Source organism: Acipenser ruthenus, chromosome 26 (genome assembly GCF_902713425.1).
Source record: "Acipenser ruthenus chromosome 26, fAciRut3.2 maternal haplotype, whole genome shotgun sequence".
In the NCBI taxonomy this organism is placed as follows: Eukaryota; Metazoa; Chordata; class Actinopteri; order Acipenseriformes; family Acipenseridae; genus Acipenser; species Acipenser ruthenus.
The window spans coordinates 2,851,641-2,876,783 of record NC_081214.1 but is presented as its reverse complement, the minus strand read 5'-3'; the positions used below and the strand labels follow the sequence as shown (position 1 = coordinate 2,876,783).

General features: G+C 42.4%; 2 protein-coding genes across 2 annotated transcripts; one reads left to right on the top strand and one right to left on the bottom strand.

The window, feature by feature from the left end:
* Nucleotides 1–4,073: 4,073 nt before the first annotated feature.
* Nucleotides 4,074–11,551, bottom strand: LOC117429115 (uncharacterized). Its single transcript, XM_059001677.1, has 4 exons — nucleotides 11,226–11,551; nucleotides 9,171–9,241; nucleotides 8,148–8,645; nucleotides 4,074–5,293 (listed from the first exon to the last, which is right to left on the bottom strand). The coding sequence occupies exons 1-4, from the start codon at nucleotides 11,339–11,341 to the stop codon at nucleotides 5,115–5,117; spliced, it is 864 nt and encodes a 287-aa protein (XP_058857660.1). The 5' UTR covers nucleotides 11,342–11,551; the 3' UTR covers nucleotides 4,074–5,114.
* Nucleotides 11,552–12,959: 1,408 nt separating this feature from the next.
* LOC131701739 (TLC domain-containing protein 3A-like) lies at nucleotides 12,960–25,142 on the top strand. The gene is made up of 5 exons (XM_059001489.1): nucleotides 12,960–13,655; nucleotides 15,623–15,706; nucleotides 17,109–17,325; nucleotides 18,575–18,670; nucleotides 19,515–25,142. Exons 1-5 carry the CDS (start codon nucleotides 13,534–13,536, stop codon nucleotides 19,791–19,793), a joined length of 798 nt encoding a protein of 265 aa, XP_058857472.1. The 5' UTR covers nucleotides 12,960–13,533; the 3' UTR covers nucleotides 19,794–25,142.
* The last annotated feature ends 1 nt before the right edge of the window (nucleotide 25,143 follows it).

The following is a 25,143-nucleotide window of genomic DNA, read 5'->3' as shown; positions in this document are numbered from 1 at the left end:
AGTCAAATTCGAAGCTTTGGTGAGAATATCTCAGAAAACATTAAACTGTGCTGGTAACCACTCCAGCCAGTTTTTAACAACGTCTTCATTGAAGACATGTCATTGTAGTATTGCCTCTGAGTAGCTTTAGTCATGTTCATCTTGAAATACATGTTGAGCACCCAATTTCTACCCCCTTGCCCCTTTCCTTTTGAATGAAAACTGTTACTGAAGCGAGACACGTTCTCTCGAGCGTAGAGAAAGAACACTCAAAGGTCAAAGCAACGAAACAGAACTCCCTTTGAAGACATGAAAAGAACTATTTTTATAATCAGAAGGATTTTTCTTTGCTTTTACGGGCTTTGCATTTCACTTTCAAGCTAATTTGGATTTTTGTAATATTAGATTTTTTATTTTTTTTAACCTGTTTCGTATCCTTTTGTATGCATATTCAGCTTCTGGCTTATTAAATAATACCCTTTTTTTCAACCACTGGGGTCTTAAACTCCTAGTAAAACCAGGAATGGATCGAGCTGCTATGCAATTTATTGCAATCTCCTGGCTTGTCACTGATTGTGGATATTTCCACTGGTAATGTCAAGACTTGCGAACCTGTTTAATCATCACCTGTGAGAGGACATTAAACTGACGTCACTCCTTTATTTTTGGCTCCGAGACGTTGAATCATTTCTTAGCGTGTTTGTTGAACAAAGTCAGCAGTCCAACACCTCCGTGGTGTCACTGAGTCACAGTGACGGCATTCTGACAGCTTCAAGTTACATTCGTGCATAACAGTCTCTGTAATTCATTTGTCACTTATTATCGCATCCCCCTTAATTCAAAGTTAGACCACTTGTCGTCATTCAAAAGGAGACTGCCTGGCGATGCTCACAGATCGCAGGTTGGCTTTAGCAGCGCATTCACTGTGTGTTGACATGCTAATGAAATTCATTATTTTTAATATACCAGCAAGGGTATTATTCATTTTTTTCAGAAAGGAAACACCTGACTGGAGAGAGAGAGAGAGAGAGAGAGAGAGAGAGAGAGAGAGAGAGAGAGAGAGAGAGAGAGAGAGAGAGAGAGAGAGTCAACAGTAATGATGCGGATAATGATCCTACAATTCCATTTTGGTTTCTGTGTAATTAAAGGTTATGCTGCAATTAAATATGTATTTGGCATTATTATAATGAGAATGTCTAATATTTAACACAAAAGAGTAAAATCTATGCAAATAACTTTGACAATCTACCCCTTACTGCAGGACTCATCAACCGTGACGAATGTGAATTTATGCATTGATAGAACATTACATGCTATCAATCCGTAGGGCTCACGTGTTTCTACATAAAGGAGATTGCATTGATCCCTAATGCATCTAGCGTCAAAGGACGTGAAACACTGCGTTCTTACCTGGCCTGTCATTCGAAGGAGCAGCTGGTCGGTTCATAAAAATAAAACAAAACTTGACTATAATTGTTTTGAAGTTCAATAATAAAAGCGATTCTCTTCTCTTTGTGCAGAATGCTCCCGCAGCACTCTTTTCAGAACCCACTGTGTCAGAACTGAGTGGCTCATAGTTAATTGATGATGTTGCAATGCCTAGGGGACTGCTGATGGTGCAGAAGATGCCAGCAGTTTCACTTCTTTGAATGACGGCTCAGGCTTTGCAGTCATCAACGTCTCCTCTCTGTGTCGACAAGACCTGGGTTAGAGAGCCATCTAGTGGCCGTTGGGTAGACAGCACCCGTGCGTTTTTGTTACTGCTGGACCAACTGCCTTCCTTAGCTTCAGAACAAATGGCCTGGATTGTCCACATTTAAATTCAGCATCCCAGCTGATGGTACACGCAGTAAGAAAATACATGTACTGAAGATTGAAAGTGTAGTTATAGCAATTGTTAGCAGAACTTAATCGCTTTTTATTGAGACTCATTTGTAAGCACAGCTATTCTGCTTTTGCAATCAACACTTTAATGAATGGATTTATTTACCGCCTGCCGATAAATACTTCTTAAAGGCAATTACGAGTGTCAGCGCAGCCCTACCAAATAGTCTTGGTCATCATCTCTCCTTTAAGACGGCCAGTGATGCTGTTCTGAAGCAGACTGCAGTACCGGTCTTTATCCACAGGAGGGCTCTGCTGCACCACAGTTCCCCTGCTGGATATTGGCTCCTGTGTTTGCGAGCTGGCTGATCTCACACGTGGGTGGGATTCCTCCCAGCAAGAGAGCAGTGAGTCGCTCTCATATAAGTAAACAGCTGCAGAATAAGCAATTCAGAAACAATCCCAATGAAGCCAGCTCACACCCAACTGAACCCTAAGCTGAAGGAACGAATCCAAGCAAATGTAGTCATTTTAATGGTAGCTTTCCCCTCCCTCTACGAGTGAAGGTCATGCCGTGAGCAATCAGTGATCCAGCACAAAACATGTTTTTGTGGCAGGGGTTAGGGGGAGAGGCAGGGGGCTGTCTTCATCCTGCCATGCACCTCGCAGCTCCTGGGTTTGAATCCACTGTAAGGAACCCAAGCTTTGTGTTTTAAATTGTCAGACACCAGTATTGCATTGCACACAACACGACTAGAGTAAACAGCGGCTGCTGGCTGCTGGTAAAAGGAAATTCTGAGGACATTCTGTATCAATTACTAAACGAGGAGCACTGTATTGACAATGAGGAAGCGTTCTTTTCCCATGGTTTATACTATGCATGTGTATTCTATAGCATGCTTTACCATACCTCTCTAGGCTCTGCAATGCTCACCTGTGCGTTCCCTATCTTAGTTAGACTTTGCTGTGCCTGTACTGTGGTCAAGGGCATTTTTTATTGCTTTGCATGGTACAGTACAAAGGTCCAGCACAGGCAGATTTGAAAGCAGAAATAGGTCAGTGTCCCCCCTCAACTCTCCAGTTGAAGCTACACTGCAGTAATAAAGCACACCTTCCTTACAGGCCATGCTGCTCTTATCTGGAATACATTGTTACACCTGGCAGTATCAGGCAGGTCTATGATTATAAAACAGACCCCTCTACACACACACACACGCACACGCGCACGCACACACGCACACGCACACACACACACACACACACACACACTCACACGCACACACACACACACACACACTGTTATATTTTACCTAAACAATCCACAGTGGTCGCCGATCCTAATTCACTGTGCTTTATTGTACAGATGCAGTGATGTTAATAAACAGGACTATAAATCACCCCAGGGGGCAAAACAGCAGCTGTAATAATACAGAGCTAAACGGTGTTCAGATCATTAAAATAGATTCTACAGACTAAGCCATGCTTACCATTCAACACACTTACTTACCAGATAACAGATAACATGCACTTCCGCTGCTGCCTTCGTTGAGAGACGGCAGCTGGAGATTAATAGTCGGCTTTATTGTCCTATTATAGATTCATGTTCACAAACGCAATGATGAAAAGACGCAGTAAGTTCCTCGATCAATATTGAATGAAGCGGATGGGTTAATGCACTGCGGGTTCCTCAAGCTCTGGACTGTGTTGCACAGGGGCCGGAGATACGCTCTGACCCTGATGAAAGAGACCAGATAGATGATCAGGGATGATCCCTCTGCAGCAAACCTGGGCATCCCTTATCAAAGTCTACCACAGTTTACCCTGGATCGCCATGTTTATTAATGTGCTTTACCAAACCGCGCTATTCTCTACAATGCTTACCTATGCTGTGCCATGCTTTCACTGTGCTTTATTACACTGGGCTGTGCTTTTACCATGGGGAGCTTTAATATGGGACATGAAGGATTAGAGGCAGCTGGATTGGGGTCCTCTAAATGCAGAGAGCCTTATCATAACTAAACAAGCTTGGCTTGAGAGATGGAGATGATACAGCCCTGTTTTAAACAGCACACCCCAGCCCCCCGTCACTGCCCCTCACTTCAGCTGTCCCGGACCTTTCTTCTGGTCGTTCAACCCCACCCACTACGGTCAAAATAACTGGGCTCGACACATTTTTAAAACAATGGTTTTATTTCAATTCTATTAGTTATTACAGAATGCAAATATTTACTATAAACAGACAACAATAGGATTTTAGATATATGCGATATAGCATAGAAAATCATTTTATTACAAGACACACCGAACACCTTGTTCTGGTAGTTATTGATTTTATTTGAACCCTGATTTGCCAGAGAATGTATTCAGTAGCCCTCTTTTCTAGTTAGCGCTGCCGGGGACCAGCGTGGGTTTTTCATGTTTGAATATCCTTTTTAAAATCACATACTGGAGCGTGAAATGACCTGTTCATGAAAGACTAGAGTCACTCTTCTATACAGACTGGATTGATGAATATATGTTCCCGCTGGCTATTTGTTCCTCCAGGAATGAATATTCGTTCTCCCTTAGAAACAATTTTCGGGAATATTGGTTCCCCTTCCGAATATTTGTACCCTCTTATTATTTTGTAACAAAGTCATCTTTCTTTGCATATAAGTCTATATCAATGCACTTCAACTAAAACCTTAATTTTAAGACCACTCTCCCTAACCCTAACCCTAACCCAGTCCCCTCTGAGAGGTCCCGTCTCCCTTACAATAATACACGATAACAGCCTGGCTACAGTGCTCTCATTTATAGCATTACGCATGCAGCACTTAAAAATAGGATAAATAACAAACACACATGTTGGGGGGGAACAAATGTTTGCTGATGGGAACAAATATTCAAGGGAACCAATATTAGTTACACCAGTGCTAACTGAAGGTTCTGACTTGACCACATTCTGTTTTCTGAATGATTTTATTTTTATACATTTGTTTGCTGCTGTTATACCAGGTTTTTTTTAGAGCCTTCCCTTATAAAAGCTTACTGGAGTATTTTTGCACAGTATTTTTGCATCTCTTGTTGTTCTTCACAATGCATGCCTGTGCTTTCCCATGCTTTCACTATGCTCAGTTACACTTTGCTATGCTTTTACTATGGGAGACTTTTCTAAGGGTTACACGCACTTTGACGGCTGCATGATGACAAGGCTCCATAAAAACCCAGTACAACAACAGCAACCGGAAGAACAAAGATAGCAGATTTCAAATGAAGATATCGAACAAAAAAAAAAACCTAGCTGTTAAGAAGGACCTGACTGGGAATCTTCAGTCTCCCACTCCAGGGTCTTCGCTCGGACCCGCTTCCCCCGTCACTTCCTCTGTGTTCCGCTCCGCTGTCTTGTCCCCGCACTCCAGCTGGATGTCACTGGGAGGGCTCCCTCTGTTGGGCTGGACTGTGTTGAATCCTTTCCCCAGGAACTTTAGTCCAACAGCAATCCCGACACCTACCAAGACACAGATAGTGTAGGAATGTTCAAGACAAGCAGGGCCGTGCCATGGACGAACTTCACTTATAAAACTACCGGGAGGCGGGACCTGAGAGCACATCCTGCCAGTGTTAAAACACTACCGGGAGGCGGGACCTGAGAGCACGTCCTGCCAGTGTTAAAACACTACCGGGAGGCGGGACCTGAGAGCACATCCTGCCAGTGTTAAAACACTACCGGGAGGCGGGACCTGAGAGCACATCCTGCCAGTGTTAAAACACTACCGGGAGGCGGGACCTGAGAGCATGTCCTGCCAGTGTTAAAACACTACCGGGAGGCGGGACCTGAGAGCACGTCCTGCCAGTGTTAAAACACTACCGGGAGGCGGGACCTGAGAGCACGTCCTGCCAGTGTTAAAACACTACCGGGAGGCGGGACCTGAGAGCACGTCCTGCCAGTGTTAAAACACTACCGGGAGGCGGGACCTGAGAGCACATCCTGCCAGTGTTAAAACACTACCGGGAGGCGGGACCTGAGAGCACGTCCTGCCAGTGTTAAAACACTACCGGGAGGCGGGACCTGAGAGCACATCCTGCCAGTGTTAAAACACTACTGGGAGGCGGGACCTGAGAGCACATCCTGCCAGTGTTAAAACACCACCCGGGGGGCGGGACCTGAGAGCACATCCTGCCAGTGTTAAAACACTACCGGGAGACGGGACCTGAGAGCACGTCCTGCCAGTGTTAAAACACTACCGGGAGGCGGGACCTGAGAGCACGTCCTGCCAGTGTTATGTTATTTGCATTATTTTCACGTATGATTGTGCAGAACTTTCCTGTGAACTTGTCGCTTCCTCTGCTTGTAAACTGCGTTCCACAGAGGATCAGCTGGGGTTAAAAACTCTGGAGGTTTCCTGTTAGAAGTTCACGAAGCTACAAGGCAGGACAGAGGTTTTAAAGGGGTCTGATTGCTGTAAATCCTGCTTCCAGATCATTCAAATAATGTACAAAACTGGCCGCAGGACTAGTGTGAGTTCCCAACCTAGGGCTGTAATATAAAATAATGAATAACGTTTATTGCCAAACCGGTTGTCCGCTCAACAGAACGTCTCGCTAGCAGTGGTGCTGATGCTTGGTAACTTCAGATGCCTGTCAGAAACACGATTATAGATTCAGTCCAATAAAATAATCCAGGGGAGTCCAAAGCTAGCTCTTCCACTCCTGGTCTTTGTTCCAACCCTGTTTAACTGAACCAATTCACCCTCCATCCAGACCCTGGTCATGATCTCGTTTTACCTGTTAAACCTGGAGCGGAATGGCCCTCCTGGACTGTGATTGGACACCCTGCTATACTCGACTGCTGTTTCACCCTGCAGGTGATTGCTCTGGAAGCAGGGAAGATATATAACTGCAAGGCTTCCCTAAGCACACAGGAATGTACAGACAGCTGTAAATAACAAACACATGGAACAACTGCAAACAGGGCAAACTTTTAAAATGACATTTCAAGCTGGTTACCTTTTAAAAACGACCTTGATTTACAGCAGTTTCGCCCCCGGCTATATTTCTCACGGGTTCATTTTTAGCACAGGTTATCAGCACAGCCGCCACTGTGTTTGAACAGGGCAACAGGGCCATGTCAGCAGACTGGAGAAAAGGGAAGTTCTGCATCTTTTATGAAGCCAGTTCCTCATACTCTAGGCCAACAAGTCCGTTTCTCAGATTTCCCAGCTGAGCAGGGAATTAACACTATCTTATTCTGATCCCCTTTCTTGTATTTTTCCCATAGTGGCTCCCATTCACTCTGATGTTCAACGGAAATATACACCGGTCCTGCCCCAGCATTGTTGAGCAGGAATTCATACAAGGGTTACGGCTGATTGAGGACTGGCAGAAAGGGCTTGCTGGTACCCATGTTGCACTACAGTTAATTGAACACAATGCCGCCTTTATTTTTAGGGCTGGCGACAGAGAGCCAGAAGCTCAAAGCTGTTAGGAACCTTCCAGCACCAACCAGGGGATCCACAGTGAATGCTAATCTTGAGATCAGCTGCTGAATCCAGGCAAGCACTGCAGGGTGTATTGATTGCTCGGGCAGTTTTTATGGAGCTATTTTTTTTATTGTGTGCCCCTGTAAAGCACATTGAGACGACAGCGTAGAACAGCAGCATTGTTTTGCATTGCACTCTGTTGTTTTGTAACACATACTAAAACATTATCACTGTGTAAACACAGATTGTGATATCTATTGCACAGTTTACATTGGGCACTGCATTACTCAGCTAGTGGAGCCCTGCTCTTGTTTTTTTTCTGTATCAGGTGTCCTTGATGGAATTATGCAGTGTTATAGCATGCTGAATGCCAGTTATTATTCTCTCCACGTCCTGTATTGTATTTTATCTTACTTCCCTGGGTGTTCGAAAGCACTCTGTTTTAGTATGAATCGATTGCCAGCTTGGGAGAAGAAAATGGTGTCACAGACGTGGCAACACTTGTAATTAATAATTCATAAAGCATCTATGAATGTTAATTAGAGCGTTATTAATAACAACAGCATACCGCAATACGATGTTATAAACATGCTGCTGAAGCCCGTATTAGAAACCTTATCATTACTTTATGACATGACTTACAATATAAAACTTCATTAAAATGACATTGTCTAACCTAACCGGCCTATTTTATAACCCTTCAAAACTTTAGATAACACATTTATAAATGCGTAACAAGCAAGCAATGTGCATTCTTGCTTGATAAGTTCCCCAGCCAGTAACGCCCCTGTGCACAGGATATTAACTCCCTTGTTATTAATTATATTTCAGGCTGACTCTTGAACTGCACTGAATGACGTAGTTGCATCACGGATAACTTACCAAATACTGCCACCCCAGCCACGCTTCCCACGGTGATCCCGACAATATCCCCGGCCCACAGCCCCTCTCCCTCGGTGGTGGGCACTGTGGTGGGAGAGGAAGTGCTGGAAGCCTGCTCTGTACTTGTGGACGTGGTGGGGAGCGCTGGAGTTTCAGTGCTGTGAGCAGTGTCATTGTAGATGGTGCTGGTAAGTAATGAGGCAGGAGCAGTGGAGGAGGACTCTGCTGGTGTTGTGCTGGTAAGTGACGAGACAGGAGGTGAGGAGGAGGACTCCGCTGGTGTTGTGCTGGTAAGTAATGAGACAGGAGGTAAGGAGGAGGACTCTGCTGGTGTTGTGCTGGTAAGTGACGAGACAGGAGGTGAGGAGGAGGACTCTGCTGGTGTTGTGTTGGTAAGTGACGAGACAGGAGGTGAGGAGGAGGACACTGCTGGTGTTGTGCTGGTAAGTAACGAGACAGGAGCAGAGGAGGAGGACTCCGCTGGTGTTGTACTGGTGACTATGGGGAAAAAAGTTCAGAATTATTATTTGTCAACCTGATTGGGTCACTAGGAAAGATCAAAGCAGACACTCTACAATGCAATGATCTAAATCGGGGTATTTATTTTTTAAAAAGCTACTTTAATGCCTCAATACAGCAGAATGCAACTATGTTGAAATAATATATAGAACCGGACGCAAAGCAGTCCTGCTGCTACAGTACGATAATAGTGCAATGGTTTTCACTGTGATGCCATTCTACCACAGTAACACATACTGTTGTAGCTGCAGTGCTACCACAGCCCCTCGGATAAGAGCCATTCACTAAACTGAAGACCAACATGCAAGCGGCTTTTTACATGCTAGTGGAAAAGATTCATTATCAGACCCAAGCAAACATAGTGAACAACTGCAGAAAGCGTTTGTGCTGGAAATAGAACACTTCAATCTGCAGAGCTTTCCAGAGCACCTCATTGATAAAAGCACTCACATCAGCTGCATGATAATGGCGTTGAAATGTTATACGGCTGACTGGAGTACCCACCTGCGCTGATAAGCAAACAGGACACCATACAATGGGCTGGAAGCATGGTGGCCTCTTCTGTGGCTTCGTTGCTAAAAACAGAAGGACAGGGTTGAAGCATCATTGTAGCTGGAACACACTTATTTTACTTCATGTTTATTAGAGCGAATGTACAAATCCCAGCCTTCAACAGCTCCAAGGGCTGTTCTTCAGGTGTGAGAGGAAATCTAAAGTAAACAGTGTTTGTCAATTCCTTTTTAAAATCAACCCCCAAATCCAGTTCCATTTCCCAGCCCCATCAAAATGGCAATTGGCAGTATTCTGTTAAAATGAGCTCACTCCACACTCCCTCCTGTTAATAGACAATCGTGTGTGCAGCATAATGGGTTCAGGGCGTTGCTGTTATGTTCAATGTATATTTAAGTGACACTTAAATTAGATTTAGATGTTAGTGTCATAAACATTATCTTTCATTTCTCTCCACTCTTAAACTGTTAACATGAATGTGACCCTTAATGTTTAGTGACATGAGAATCAAACCAGTAAAAGATAAGAATGCCCCAGTTTATTCTTCTGGAATTTTTATTGATCATAAAAGGTTTGGGGAATCAAATCTGACTTTAACAAGATAGATTTTGTATTATTAAGTATTACTGCATGAAAGAAATATATTTAGCAATTATGTATCAACATGGACTCTTGGAGAGATATCTACATAACTTTAGATTTAATCTGTTTATTTCTTTATTTATTTTAAATATATTTTAAACATAAATATATACGTTTCATAAGTGAGGGGTGTTTAAAGTATAATCTATATTAAGAATATATGGCAGAATATATTTCATATATATTTTATATATGATTCGACAGTGGAAAAAATGCATTGACTTTTCAATAAAATCCAGAAATGTTCTTAAAACGTTACTGTTAACGTGCTGTAAATTAGACACTTTAAAATGTTTATTTAAATGTGCACACATTTACAATTACGTTACAGTGCTGAGTAGTGTTACCATTTTTCTTTTAAATCTAAATTGTAACCACAGAGATTTCCAATGATATTTCATATCGGTTTGTTTTTCCTCCTGGTGTTGCCTATTGTCTTGCAATGACAGCTTAAATCAATAGGGTGTGTCTGTCAATGGTAGAAGCCTCACTGTCTCCCTGCCTATCTCCGTGTCTCCCTGCCTGTCTCTCTGCCTGTCTGTCTTAATCTTTGCACATATGTTTGATGTACTGTGTTTAGACCAGGCTTAGAAAATAAGCCAACAAATTTGAATCTAGATATATTATTTATTTATTTCTTAGCAGACGCCCTTATCCAGGGCGACTTACAATTGCTACAAGATATCACATTATTTTTACATACAATTACCCATTTTACAGTTGGGTTTTTACTGGAGCAATCTAGGTAAAGTACCTTGCTCAAGGGTACAGCAGCAGTGTCCCCACTGGGCATTGAATCCACAACTCTCCGGTCAAGAGTCCAGAGCCCTAACCACTACTCCACACTGCTGATATATATTCACAAGCTACAAGTTTCATAGATAATCAACATATCCAACTTATTTTTTCATCATTATTATTATTATTATTATTATTATTATTATTATTATTATTATTATTATTATTTCTTAGCAGACGCCCTTATCCAGGGCGACTTACAGTCGTCAACAATTACATTTGAAGAATCATATAATTTCTTGGTCTATATTATCTGCATATAATATAGACCATGTGTATAGACAAACCACCAATATTCTTCATAAAGCATGCCACAGCAAATGTTTGCAGCAATTTGCCAGTTTATCTTGCTTTTACTATGCATTTACTGTGTTTTACAATGTTTGTTTGCCATGCTTTGCCATGCTTTACCATACTTTCACTACACAGTACTGTCCTAAACTTTGCTGTGCTTTCATGGTCCACAACTTAGTAGCACTTGTATAAACATATGATGCCCCCTTATCCCAGTGCCCTGGATGCACACTGAAGCAGAGGATATAAAGATTTTTGTATGATCTAAAAACAGAGAAATAAAACATACCAAGACAATCCTCTAGTTTAGCTCACCTGCGCCTCTGCTGTGTCTGCGTGTCTGTCTGTCTGTCTGTCTGTCTATCTGTCTGTTTGTCTGTCAGTGTGTCTGAGATAGAACCGGTATTGCTGCCCTGGCGCTCAGCTCTCATCCGCTGCCAAGTTGCTTCTGCACTTTGCCTCCTGCAGAAGGGATTTTTATACGGGAATCTTCATGGTAATCAAGTATCCAGCAAACAGCCCGAGTGACCAAGATAAAGCAAGCAATCCAGTAGCTAGCTGGGCGGCGTGCCATTGCCTTGGAGTTCTGTCATCTGTCATAAAATGATGCACACGCAGACCATTGGCTGGGGCGCGGTGGCTGGGGCTTGCCTGGGATATAACGTGGGCTTGGTCACCGCACACAGGAATGCTGGAGGTAGGGGCGGGCCAGGGGGCATTGCCCCTCTATAGCTGATCATACCTTTTGCATTTCATTCTGGGTGAACTGCCACTGATGTCAGTTGATTAGAAACACATTAGTAAGTGCATGTTGGAGACGTCTCTCTGATGAATACCGGGCTGAACATCCTGGATAAATAGACTGCCTATAAATCTAGAGTCAGATGTACAGTCGCTGTTGATGAAAGCCTACAGATTATTTGTATAAAGAGGTCATCTGTATGATTGTTGATATTCATATCAAAGCTGTTGCTTCCAAAACAAGCATGCTGTTTGAGGAAGGAACAACTTGAGCTGATTCCACAGTTCTAGGTAACAGGTCATTCAAATCTCTAGACAGTCTTGTATTGTGCTTCCCTCAAACCTCCACTTCGTTTCTGGCCTCTCCAAGTGGATTGGCTATTGAACCGAATCCCAGCCCACTGTGGCACTGCAGATGAAACTCAAAATAATAAACTGTTTTTATTCTGTATTAAAAATAGTAGTTTCAGTCCAGTAATACTGGTACCGGGCTGTGTTCTAGTACCAGAACTGGTTCTGCCCAGTATGCTACCCAGTTGCCAGGCCCACCAGTTTTCAGGAACGTTTGCAAGTGTTGCCCCAACTGCGCCACAGTACAGTACCACAGCAAAGTAGCCAGCTGTAACTGTGAATGTGTGTGGGGACGGTAGCGCTGTGGGGTACAGTCTACCACTGGCTTCCACCACTGTTTGTGCTGCTAAACTGTTCTTTAAGTACAAGAGGAATGCCAGTAAAAGCTTCTGATTTGAATTGTTAAGCTTCTTAATCCCCGGCCAGCGCAGACTGTCTGAACAAGCGAACTCCTGTGTGCTTATCAAGTGAGAGACTCCCGCTGCTGTTCATTAAACTTTCACACCGTTAAAGCCGTCTGCTGCTGCCCGTCACATGAAATCAAACAAATAGAACGCATGACTGGGGTGGTTTTCAGTCACACACTTCAAAATGAAAGCTAAAACCTAATGAGACCTCCAGGGTGAAGTTATAACAAGCCAAGTTAGCCTTTTAAGTTCCTGTTGGGTTTTGATTAATACAGCCATTTTTTATAAATATATACACCCAATATTATTATTATTTTTTTCATTATGATAGTGTTATTATATACAGTTGTTTTTAACTGCTTCAGAGATGCTACAGCTTTAAAAATGATTTTAATGTGTGTATTTATGTGGTTATAAAATGTTTGTTTTATGATTGTTATGATTATGAAGCTAGGGTTGTCAATTGTAAAGTTTTTACACCTGCTGTATGCTTTACACAGAGGGGATTGCAAAGCCAGCGGCAGGTAATACATCTGACCGCTAGCTGGAGCTCGACATAAACATTGATCTTTTTGCCACAAGCTGTTCAAACTGCTTCCTCGTGTTCATTCAGCGAAAGGGCTGCATGCTGCTTGTCGAGCTGGAGATGAGTGCGTCCAAAAATGAGTAATGCGATGCCGTTATAGATAGCGAAGCTTATAGGTGACCGAGACTAGGAACAGTTTGGGATTTGCACGTTGTTTTTTATTTTAACAGAGGCGTCGGCCGGCGTAGACGCTGTGTCAGACTAGCCTTCGTTTTATTTATTTGTAAAATACAATTTTAAAGTCTTTATTTTATATTGTAAAAGCGTCAGGTTTTGCACCAGGAGAATAAAGTAATCAATCCCAGGTTAGCTTCAACGCATGACACTGCTGAGACAAAAAAAAAAAACTGCAGCAGCGCCTGCAGACAGTGTGGTCTGACTCGACTGAGTGCTACGTAATATGCAGCTCTTACACAGCGGATTTCAGGGCACCGCTGGCGTTGATATTATCAGGACGTGTAGCTGTTATTTCAGATAGTTTAACATTATTCTATTGCATCATTAAAAAAACAAAACCAAACACCTCGTCGGCGCAACGATGTTACACGTGCTGGTTTTGGGCGCTGTGTTTTTCCCTGGCTTATTCCTTCTTACGAGAAGAGTTCTGGCCAGCATTTTCAAGCAGTGGAATAATGCAGACCTGGTTCTTGTCAGCGAAAGGTACGATTTATTTATTAATTTTAAATCGTGTGATGTGTGATGCTGTGTGTGTATCTGTTTCGACGACAGAGGAATGGTAAATAGATTTGAAAACCCCGTTTATGTTTTGTGAATCCATACTTGAAACGGGTCCCGTCCAACTGAACAACACAGCAACGTGTTTATATATATATATATATATATATATATATATATATATATATATATATATAGTTTGTATTATCGTTATAAGCCCCTTATATATATATATATATATATATATATATATATATATATATATATATATATATATATATATTATATTTTATAAGGGGCTTATAACGATAATACAAACACTGTGTGTATACATATATATATATATTTAAAGGCCATTGTAAATAATGCGAAATTGTAAATAGTGTGGTACAATTTAAAATGGATTGTAATGTTACTGTATAAAGCGCCACTGGCTGCTCTACATTATAAATGGAGTTTAAATTGTGTTTTGTGATGCCGTCTTGTAGTAATAATAATAGCCGTCTCTTTCTTGATCGCGGATCTGGTCTGATTGAAACGTGTTTGCTCATGCCGGTTCCACGGCTTCATAATGAAATCTGTGCCGTGTTGGTGTTCTTGTGTTATATGATGTGATGTGTCGTCTCTTGTTTGTTATGAATGCTGCAGGCCGCCGGTGCTGTGCAGGAAGTACATGCAGAAGCTGTACCTCTTAAATTACGGACGGTTTGAGTACTCGCAGGTCACTGGCTCCGGGTCACTTATTATTTATACTGTATGTCTGCAATAGAAAACTCCACAGAGCCACCCTTTCCATACAAGCTTGCGAGGAAACGGGACGCGCGTTTCTTTCCCAGTATGCCTTTCGATCCGCTTGCACTTTGCTGAAGGAGCTGAACGAAGCAAAATGCACCTGCCCGCGTGTTCCTATCTTATTGGTTTAATTGTTAACTCGTTTACTGTGCAATACGGTTCACCTGAAGTGTTGCTGATTCGGCCTTTTTTTCCCCCAGTAGATCAGAGTTCAGCAGGTGAATATCACTGACTAGCATGCATATATTAGCTCCTCACTTTAAACGTCCTAATTACTATACATCATCATCATAATAAATATGTGTTATTGTATCAAGTAGGACACAAATATAAACGCACCACATTCATACATTCATTGGGGCAGCAGTGTGGAGTAGTGGTTAGGGCTCTGGACTCTTGACCGGAGGGTCGTGGGTTCAATCCCCGTGGAGGACACTGCTGCTGTACCCTTGAGCAAGGTACTTTACCTAGATTGCTCCAGTAAAAAACCCAACTGTATAAATGGGGAATTGTATGTAAAAATAATGTGTAAAAAATAATGTAATTGAATGTAAAAAAAATAAAATAATTTGATATCTTGTAACAATTGTAAGTCGCCCTGGATAAGGGCGTCTGCTAAGAAATAAATAATAATAATAATACAGTTTCTATATGAGGAATGGAAATACGAGGCCTATTGCATAGCAGGGTCACCTATTCCAGGTTTTAATACGAGCTTGATTAGCCACAGTGTATATGTAACAAGCTCAGGTGTGTGTGTGTGTGTGTTTTTGTTTTCTTTTTAAACTCCTAGTAAAACCAGGAATGGCTCAGACTGCTATGCAGTGGGGAGTCTTATTTGCAACCCTGAATATTCAACCCAGCATGCATGCTAGTACTACACTGCTATAATGTATTCAGAGTGTATGTTGATCTAGTTCATCTTATTTTCATCTAACTTCAACCAGAATTCCAAACTAAAACTATACGAATCTTAGGCAGTGCGTTGCTGTTGCCGCTGTCTAAAGGTAACAAGTTCAGGCGATCTCAGTTTAGGTCATAAAACAAATCTGGAGTGGGTTGAACTGCTGTGCAATGGGGGTCTGCTTCAGTCCACCCCTGGCAAGATCGTCCTTATCTCAGTGTGTAATTTCCTCTGTGGCTCTGCCCTTGTTTTCCAGGTGCGTGTCCACGGTCCATGCTTTGCTGGCCACGAGCTCCGGCTTTATTGTGGTCACAACGTGCAAGAATGTGATGACCGACAGGTAAGGGAACGCGACCGCTGATACGTACCACGTGGCGAGCCGTGGAAGTCAATCTGGTGGTTCTCAATGACACTGTGGCGCTTCGCTGCCACCTAACCAGTTAGCATTGGGACTTTGGAACCTAATCAACACAAGTATCTCTGCTTATTAACCAAAAGGTTTGAGATTTCCTTAAAAATAGACAGAGGTTGCACCCCTACGGGATACAAAACATTCATTTAATACAAGGACCCTTTAGTTTCATGTACTTTAATGCAATTAAAAACATTTCCATAAGTTGACAGGTTGGGATGGGAGTGGGGACTACCAGTCAGTAAATCTGCTAATAGAAACTGTTGTACCGATCAGAGATCTGTGACTTTAATACCAACTACACCTTCTAGATGCAGAGTCCGGCAGTCGGGTTATTAAAGTGTGGCGCTGGTGGATTACCTCTGCTGCACATTGACATTCCAGATCCTCTTATCCTGCAGTAACAGGGCACAGTTTGAAGAAACGCTGTAAAGAGTCTAACGACTCAGTCTGCTGAAGTGTCCCTGGCCAGTATAATATCCTGGGCTTTGTCTCAGATATTCTCCAGACTCCTCTCTCCTTGTACACCTGATGCCCTTCAGAGCACTACATTATTAATACAGCAGGGTGCTCTGCGCCTGTAAAGGGGTGGCTGGGGGGGGGGGGGGAAGGGTTTGCCTTTCTTTTGTTGTGTTTTTTTTTTGCATATGGCTGCAGTGGACTTGAGCACCATGTACGTGTATGTAAATCAATGGAGGTTTTGGAAAATAGTCAAGTGCCTTTTAATGCACACCCCCGTATTGCTTTTTAAAAGAAAGAAAAGGTATAGTATTTCATAGCCTGAGGTGGGTGGAAAAGTTCATTCAAATAGCTGGAACAGCAATGACTGATATGCAAATTCGCAATCTGACCGCTGGCCTCGTAACTAGCAGAGGCAGCTGGACAGACCCAAGGCAAAGTCGCTTAAGGGTCACAAAGGTGGTGGTTGGAGCAAGTGGACAGAGACAGTTGACTAAGCAATTCATCTGTTTCTCATCATGCAGAGGTAAGCAGCATATTAGATGGAAAGTGGGGATGTGTACAGTAAAGGGGGGGTGCATGCTTGGAGACCCAAACACAGGGTCTGTATTAAAGGAGGCAGTGTTGCACACGCCAGCTCCAGTTAGCAAACGCATGGCTTAATAACGGCAGGCATGTAGCTATGTGTCGAGGAAGCGAGCCCTTCCGAGCAGCAGTGTTTGCAGCATCTAGCCGGTGCAAGACCCTTATTAATCGGTATTCCAGCCACAGCCCATCAGTGTATATTATGCAAAGCTATTGCCCCTGGGTCTGGAAGATGAGGATGAAGAAGTGAATGACAATGGCTTGCGTTTTGTTTCCCCCACCCCAGGCACTGGCTTGCCACAGCCTTCGTGTGGTTTGCAATGCCGTACATGGCTTACGATATCTATGCCATGTACCTGAGTCACTGGTACCGCTTCCAAGTGAAGGGCCACGAGGAGTATAAGGAGCACTCCTTCAGGACGGTGAACATGTTTCTCAGGAGAGAATGCCTGCTGGTGCTGCATCACATTGTCCTGCTGACCATCCTGCTGCCCGTAACCTTGGTAAGATTCGCAATCCCAGTGAAGAGGAATCATTGTCACCCAATAGTACCCCGGGTCAGGGGTCAGTGCCTCTTTTTCAATTCCGTTTCCAATTCTGATTCCTCTTCCTTCGAAAGGAATTGGAATTTATATTTAAGAGACATGATCATCGACTAACAGCGACTTCAATGTGTTGCCACTGTGAGAAGCTCATTTTAACAGAATACTGCTCGTTGCAATTCTGATCAGTGATGTGTTGGAATTGATATAAAGGGAATGGGAATTGAATTTAAAAACAGGAATTGACCCCAACCCTGACAGCACTGTAAACGTACAAATAACCACTCACTTAAACGACTGCTAATTGTACTGTACACTACGCAATTCAGCAGTTTACAGAACGCTTGCATTAAGAGGGTTGGTTTAAATATATTTGTTTTTAAAACATACTGTATTTGCAATCACTTTTGCTATTCAACAACCAAACAAAACAGCTCAGCATTATTGAATCAGAATGCATTTTTTGTACTGAGATGAAAATGTTACACTCCTTGTGTGTTTCTATGAAGTCTCTGAGTAAACAGAAGCACATTGAGACCGGCCACTGAAAGATATCATTCTTCTAAGCTGACAGCAGCGAGGCCGCCCTGTGCAGCCAGTCACTACTCAATAAGACTTCAATCACCGCATGTCGCAGTATTATTTTATTATTTGAAATACAGATAATGACCAGTTAAAGGATGTGTTAGACTGGTCTCAACCCTAACTCTTTTTGTACACAATAAGAGAACAGACGCTGAGTTTGTCTGGTGTTTAAATGCTACGATTTAGGAAATAAACACAGAGCTGAAGAAATGCAAAGAGAATCGCCTGCCTATTTTGTTGAATAAACCCTGTGTCATGAGAATAAAGTCGCTCCGCAAGAAGTGTCTGATTACATCTGGAGCTTGTCACTTCACATAGGGAACTTACTGTGTCACACCAGTAAGTGAACACACACCCTTTTTTTTAAAGCAGATTTTATCTGTGCAGTCACATCATTTTAGCAAAGTGTTTTTCTTGTGTACAGAAATGCAACTTTTAACTACCCTTTTCTAGCTGTTTCAGCCGTTGTGGATTATGCTGTCCACTTACTTGCACAGACCGCCAGCGACTGCACGCTTGCGTAGTGTGTGGATCGTGAGTCCTGGGAGGGCTCCATGTGCTCTGCTGTGCTAGTCGTTTGTGTTCCATGTCTTTGTCAGTAACCCTGCCGCTGCTGTCTTTGCAGTTCTTCAGAAATGAGCTGGGGGATTTCTTTATAGGATGTCTGTTCACAGCAGAGCTTAGCACCCCCTTTGTATCTCTGGGAAAGATTTTAATTCAGGTAAGAAACTGTATACAGTAACCAGGCAAGTTTTATTCTGAATCCCTGTAATAAAGAAGTGTGCAGCACTGCCCTGGGGTTAAAGTTAGCTTTCAAAACTAAGTGCATTGTTCTGTTTACAAACAGCCCTGACTTACTTAACAAAAGCAAATGTTTTGTAAATGTTTTTTTTTCTTGGCATGATTGACTTGATACTTTGTATACATTGCATGCTTTCATTACCTCCATTGTTGAACTCTACATTGTAAAGGCTAATCCCATTCTAGTCTTAGAACCTTTACAATGTGAAGCAATCTGATAGCGTGGGCAAGTATTTGCATTGGGCTGACAGTACTGACAGCATATTGTTTACATCAGTCATGGTAGCCATTTGTAATTCCTTAGCTAATGTAGCCACCTAGTGGGAAATCTAAAGCTTTGCAGCGCAGAAACTGTTTGTGTGCATGCTTAGATCAATACAGGTTAATCAAATTAACTGCACAGTTAAAACAAAGCACCAAAAACCTACTTAATAGATTTTCAAGCATTCATGTGGTGTGATTTGCTGTGTTAGGCAAAACACCCTTTGCATGTTTTTGTAGGAAAAGGCAAGTCTACAAGATGTTGAGATTTTTCTGGAGGGACACATTTCCTCAATGATTAACCTCTCAAGTCCCTTTAGGGAAGCTGGAGGGTGAAGCTCTTGCCCATCAAAGCCACTTTCAACAGGGAGATGCAGCTTATATATAACGCACATTAAATGTCAGGGATGTCAAAAAAGCATAGTATTGGACGTTCTGTTTTATGGAACAAATCCAGTGATTCCCCCTCCCTCCCTCTCTCCCTCCCTCTCTCTCTCCTCCAGCTGGGATTGCAGGACAGTATCCTCCACAAGGTGAACGGTGTGATCGTGCTGTTCACATTCTTCCTGTGCCGGATCCTCCTTTTCCCCTACATGTACTGGGTGTACGGCCAGCACTACGGCATCCCAGTCTACCGTGTGCCCTTCCACCTGCCTCTCTCCTGCACCCTGGGCAACATCTGCGTCTTGGCTCCTCAGGTCTATTGGTTCTACATGCTGTGCAGAAAGGGCATCCGACTGTACCAGCGTGAGCGCAAGATGCGGGAAACTGCCAGCAACTAGCACCCCCCCTGCACCCCTCCCCTACCATCCCCATCCTACACACAGTAATCCAGGCACGACTGCTGCTGTTGCTACTACTGCTACTTCACGGATTACTGCCTACTTCTGATGATTTTATTTGCTTCTTGAAAATGAAGAAACTCTTCACCCGTCGCAGGAAACGAGGTGCTGCAAATGGATTCAAAGAAAAATACACACAAACGCTATAAGTAATAAAAGAACACACACGGTCGGAGTGGAGGTTTCCCCTCCCCTCAGTTCTCTAGTTCTCATGTTTCAGGGCCGTTCACGAACCTCTCTCCTTTATTTGTTTCTTGCAGCCCATTCTGGTCACCCCCACCCCTCCCCTCCCCTTCAATTTATTTTTGCTCCTTCATTCTCAAAGTACGTCTGCTGAAAAATGTCCTGTCGTGTGTTTTTTTTTTTTGTTAATCTATATATATATATTTTAAACCAGCAGTCTACGTGGCTGAATTGCGACTGGGATGCTAATGAACGCGCCCGCGTTGCTTAACTCGCTTCCTCTGTGAGTGTAGTCCCTTCCAAAGTGTCCCCCGTCTCCCCTGCACCTGATCCTCACTGCGTTTGCTTACATGCACAGACCAATCGGAATACTGCAATACATTGCTGGCATGTGGCAGAAATCCTGAATCCGGTTTACCCGTTTACGTGCACCAAGCGTATTCTGAATTGTAGGAGAAATGACATGCATAAGCTGTTCACTAGCAAAGTGAAATGAAACTGGACATTTTATTTATTTATTTTTTTCAGCTTGTTTGAGTTTTTTTTTCAGTCCATCAGGAAAGGTGATGGTGGTGTCTTTTTGTTTGTTAGTTTTTTATTATTTTCCTTCTCATTTCTCAGACCTTGTAATAAAGCCAACCTCTGCTAGGATTTTCCACCAGTAGACTGAAGAGGGGTTTCGAAGGTAGATTACCATCTGGCTGATCGGAAACACAGATAGCAGCGCTGTTTAAAAATCCATGTGATTGGCGTTTTTATTCCGCTAGCACTTGAACTTGTTTACAAGCACCTGGCATATTCCGAACCTAATCTGTAATAAAATAACCTGCTCAGTCTGTGTGTTTACATGCAAAGACTATTCCGACTGCGCTGTGGTCATAATTCTGCATTCCAATTCCATTCCGAGTTTAGATGCACCTGGCACAATTCTGAACGCCAAGAGGTCTGACGTGACGGTAACGGTTTCTGGAGCCAGATTTGAACAAAGTCCACCTGGGACATGCTGGCTTAGTCCAGCATTGGTAGCACCATGTGTCTGGAATACAGTGCAGCATTTACAGCTATGCTATTCCGAACTCTAGGTATCCAGAATTCTGCATGCTGTACATTCTAAATACAGTAGGATCATTTTGTTACAACCACCAAAGGGACACACGTGGTCTTAATTGAGATCTGGCCCTTAAGTGACTGACAGAGAGTGATCTCAACGGTGATCTGGTCACACCGAGCGAGCTTGACCTACATCACATTCCTTAATACAGAAAGAAATAAGTCTGCATGTATACATACTGACTGATCACAAATGGGGGCGAGGGAAATGCTTGGGGAGGAAAGTCGCTTGCTACGTTTATATGGAAGTATCTTCCTGGATAGGTATTCCGAATGTGGGTTCTACCTGTTCACCTGTTTTAAACGCAAGCCAACACCCACTCCTGAATACTGCTGGGATTCGTGCATGGAGGCGCATGTGCTCCGTGGCTCGTGATTACATGAATATTGGATTTCGGATACCCAGTTTAGTATTTCGTGAAGAAACTGAATCCTACCTCCATGTAAACGTAGCTGCTGAGAATGTAATACAAGCGCATTAACCTGGCAGCATCTGTGTGGCTGTACAACTGCTAGGAGGATGAAACCCAACGCATCTTTATTTATATTTATAAAAAGCAAATAAAAAAGTGGAGGTACCAGGGGACTAAGCAGGTAACCCTGGGGAAATGTTAGGTGTAATAAGAACTGGCTGCAGGTGCGATCTTACTGTAGTCTGTTCAGCATCGACTGAAATGCAGAGAACTTTCTATTCACTCTCGCTGCCACAAGTCTGTGGCTCTTGTGAATATTAAACCTCATCGGGGATGGAAAGCAAGGCTCCCAATGTGCATGGCAGTTTGATCCATTCCCGGTTTTGCTAGGGAGTTTAAGAAGACACACCTGAGCTTGTTACCTGCCCACTGGGGCTAATCCAGCTCGTATTAAAACCCGGAATGGGTGAAACTGCTGTGAAGTGGGAGTCGTGTTTCCGTCCCTGTAAATAGTGTTTTTTTTTAAAAGTTATTATTCAATATTCTGGTTACTAAAAGTTGATTTCATGAATGGAAAGATCAAGCCACCCTATGACGGATTGGTCCTGTTTTCTTTGCCTGCTGTCGCACAATGAGTTGCTTTCATCTCTGGGACTGCAGTATGCGTTGCACTAAACTTTTATCAAACTGGGCATTGTTGGTATACCTCCACCTTGCTTGTGGCAACAATATCTCTGAACTGGCTGAGTGGTTCCTTTCCTATGTGACTTGCCCCTCATAAAGGTGTGCTGAGTTTTTTTTTGTGTGAGTTTATGATTTTTTTTCCTTTTATTATTAATAATGTGAAATCCTGTGACTTGCAACTGGTTGAATGGATTTTCTCCAAATGTTAGTGAAATTATATTTATCCTTCGTGTGAAGTCGCGACGCCCCTCCCTATGACAGGGGTATAATGGTGGCACCAGTCTATGTCTGTCTGTATATCACACATGCATTTTTAGCTTTATTTAAAAGAAAAACTGAACAAAACCAAAAAAAAAAAAAAAACTCTAAACTGTTGTAGAACTTGGTAGGTAGGTTCTGTAGCACGAGTTCTTGAGGGTGTTAGAATCTAGGCAGTGGTGACCTACTTTTGCATGTGTTATAGCCTTTAATTCTGTTGGGCAAATGAAGGTTATATGTCAACCAAATTTGATTAAAGTTTGCATGGGACATCACAACAACCTAGTCCACATCCTGTGAATGTAGGTCACTCTGACCTACCGTTAATGAAGCTGTCACATGATTAATTAAGCTATTACAGCCATTATTGTGAGCCGCGTGGCTGAATTTGAAGAAACTTTGCTTGGACATGCGTTGTGAGACGTTACCCCGTGAATGTTTAAATGTGAAGTTCATATACTGAACATTAAATACAGGCTGCTCGTCTGAGCAGTAGGATCACGCACTACCAAGCTGTGCCCACTGGGATGCATTGTTGGTGTTCACGAAACAGGAGGACGGAATTCAGCAAAAGGATTTTTAACCCTTCTTGAAAGCTGACCCACCTGCTTTTGAAATGGACATGTCCTTCCCCTGGCACACTGGTCGCCTCCAGGTGTGGGTCAGTCGACTATAGAAAGTAATCTATTGAAATGATTCCATGCCTGAACGCATTCTTGTGCTTGTGCTGTGACATTGCCCACCTCGTGGAAGATATTTGTCTGGAAGCTCTGCTGGGGACTCCCAAGTCTTTTTGAAGGTCCAGTAAAAGTGTAAGTGGGACAAGGTTAGGTTTATTCATTTTATTTATTTTTATGAAAACTTTTATTATCCAGCGTCGATACCTTTTAGATTATTCGAAGTTTAACAAAGCGGTCGCATTTATTGTGCACTGAAAAATAGATTAGAAGTCAACTTTTTAATATATATATATATATAAGCATTGTCCTGGTTTTCATCATGGAATAAACCTAATCTTGTTCATGTTTCAGCATGCATGCTGACACAGCCCCCCCCCTCCCTCCCAATAAATGGTAACATTCTATGCACCACGCTGGTCTCTTGGAATAATTTCAACCCTCAAACAGATCAGAAGAATCAAAGCTGGTACAAGAATAACTGGTAAATAACACACTTTTTGTAGCGTTGGCAATAACCACGTCTTTGGGTAATGCTAAACATTTCTTGACTGTGGAACAGGTGTGGGCTTGGTGTTGGTTGTGGCTTTACTCATAAATAGAATATCACATTTTTTGTATTTCTAAAAGACATTTGTTTTAAACTTCAGTACTGTATACACTACTTGGCATTCTTGTTCGATCTGGGCTGTTTTTAAACTCCCCTAAACTGTGGATCACTTTGCCGATGTTGCTGAAGCAGAAACGGCACATTCCAAAGAAAACTTGAATGTCTCGACCCTCACTAACAAACAAATACCCGGTTCCATTCTAGAACTTTAGATTACTTTCTAGAGAACTGTTGTGGTGACCTTTTAACCTCCCAGCCTATAAAGTGCATTTCATTTGGAATCCTGTTCACATTTGAGAAATCCTAAAATGCTTCTTGTGATATGATATAATATTGATTATTTAACTGTAGGGTGTCAGAAAGGCCCTAATGATGCCCCCCCCCACCCCACCCGACCCGACCCCACCCCATTTTGGTTGAATGTGGGCGGACAAAATACAGGCTTTCTTCACAGCCAGTGAGTTAAGAGTAATATATATATATATATATATATATATATATATATATATATATATATATATAAATATACACACTCGCTAGTACTGGGGCATTGAAAGGGTTATATATATATGTAACAATTGTGTGTCCAGATAGTATATGAACGCTGGACAGTAAACCGAAGTCATATGCCGTGCCTTTTGAACATATTTTTAATATCCACTATATATAGAGAGAATAATAGATGTCAGTCAGTGTGCTGCAAGGCTGTGATTTTATCAAGGGAATCTGATGAAGACACGAGTCATTATTCACATAACTCTTAAGGAGTGTTTTAAAGGAATGTTTGTTATGGACTTTTCTTTTTTTACTCTTTCACGTTTGAATTATTTTTGTCAAGCTGAAAAATGCGAAATGAAGTTCTGTAATTCAAAAGGAACTCCTTTATTGAGTATACAGTACCCCTCCTCTAAACCCGGATGTACACTGGGAGTTTGTAAAAGCTGTATTCTGTTAGTTGCAGGTTTGGGGTTGAATGAATAGTGTGCAGAGAAGGAGTCTTCGCTTCTCCCGTTTTCTTTCGTTCTGAAATCCCTGGAGGGTATTACTTGTTTGTTTAGTATTGGTAACAGGGTGCTTCATCAGGTTCGTGTGATCGAATCGCAGCCTTGAACACTTCTTGCCACTTGTTATTTTTTGATAATATATATAATATATTGTTTCTCCTATAATCTGTGTGTTTAGTTGTTGTTGTTGTGTGCCCAGATGAAGAGACTGGCTGTTCTGTTATCTGAGAGTTATTAATGTAACTAACTTAATAATAATAATAACAATAATAATAATATTTTTTTTGCATTGGCAATTTGTGAATCCAGGCACCACAAAAGAAAAATAAAGTGATTTGATTACGCCTTTTG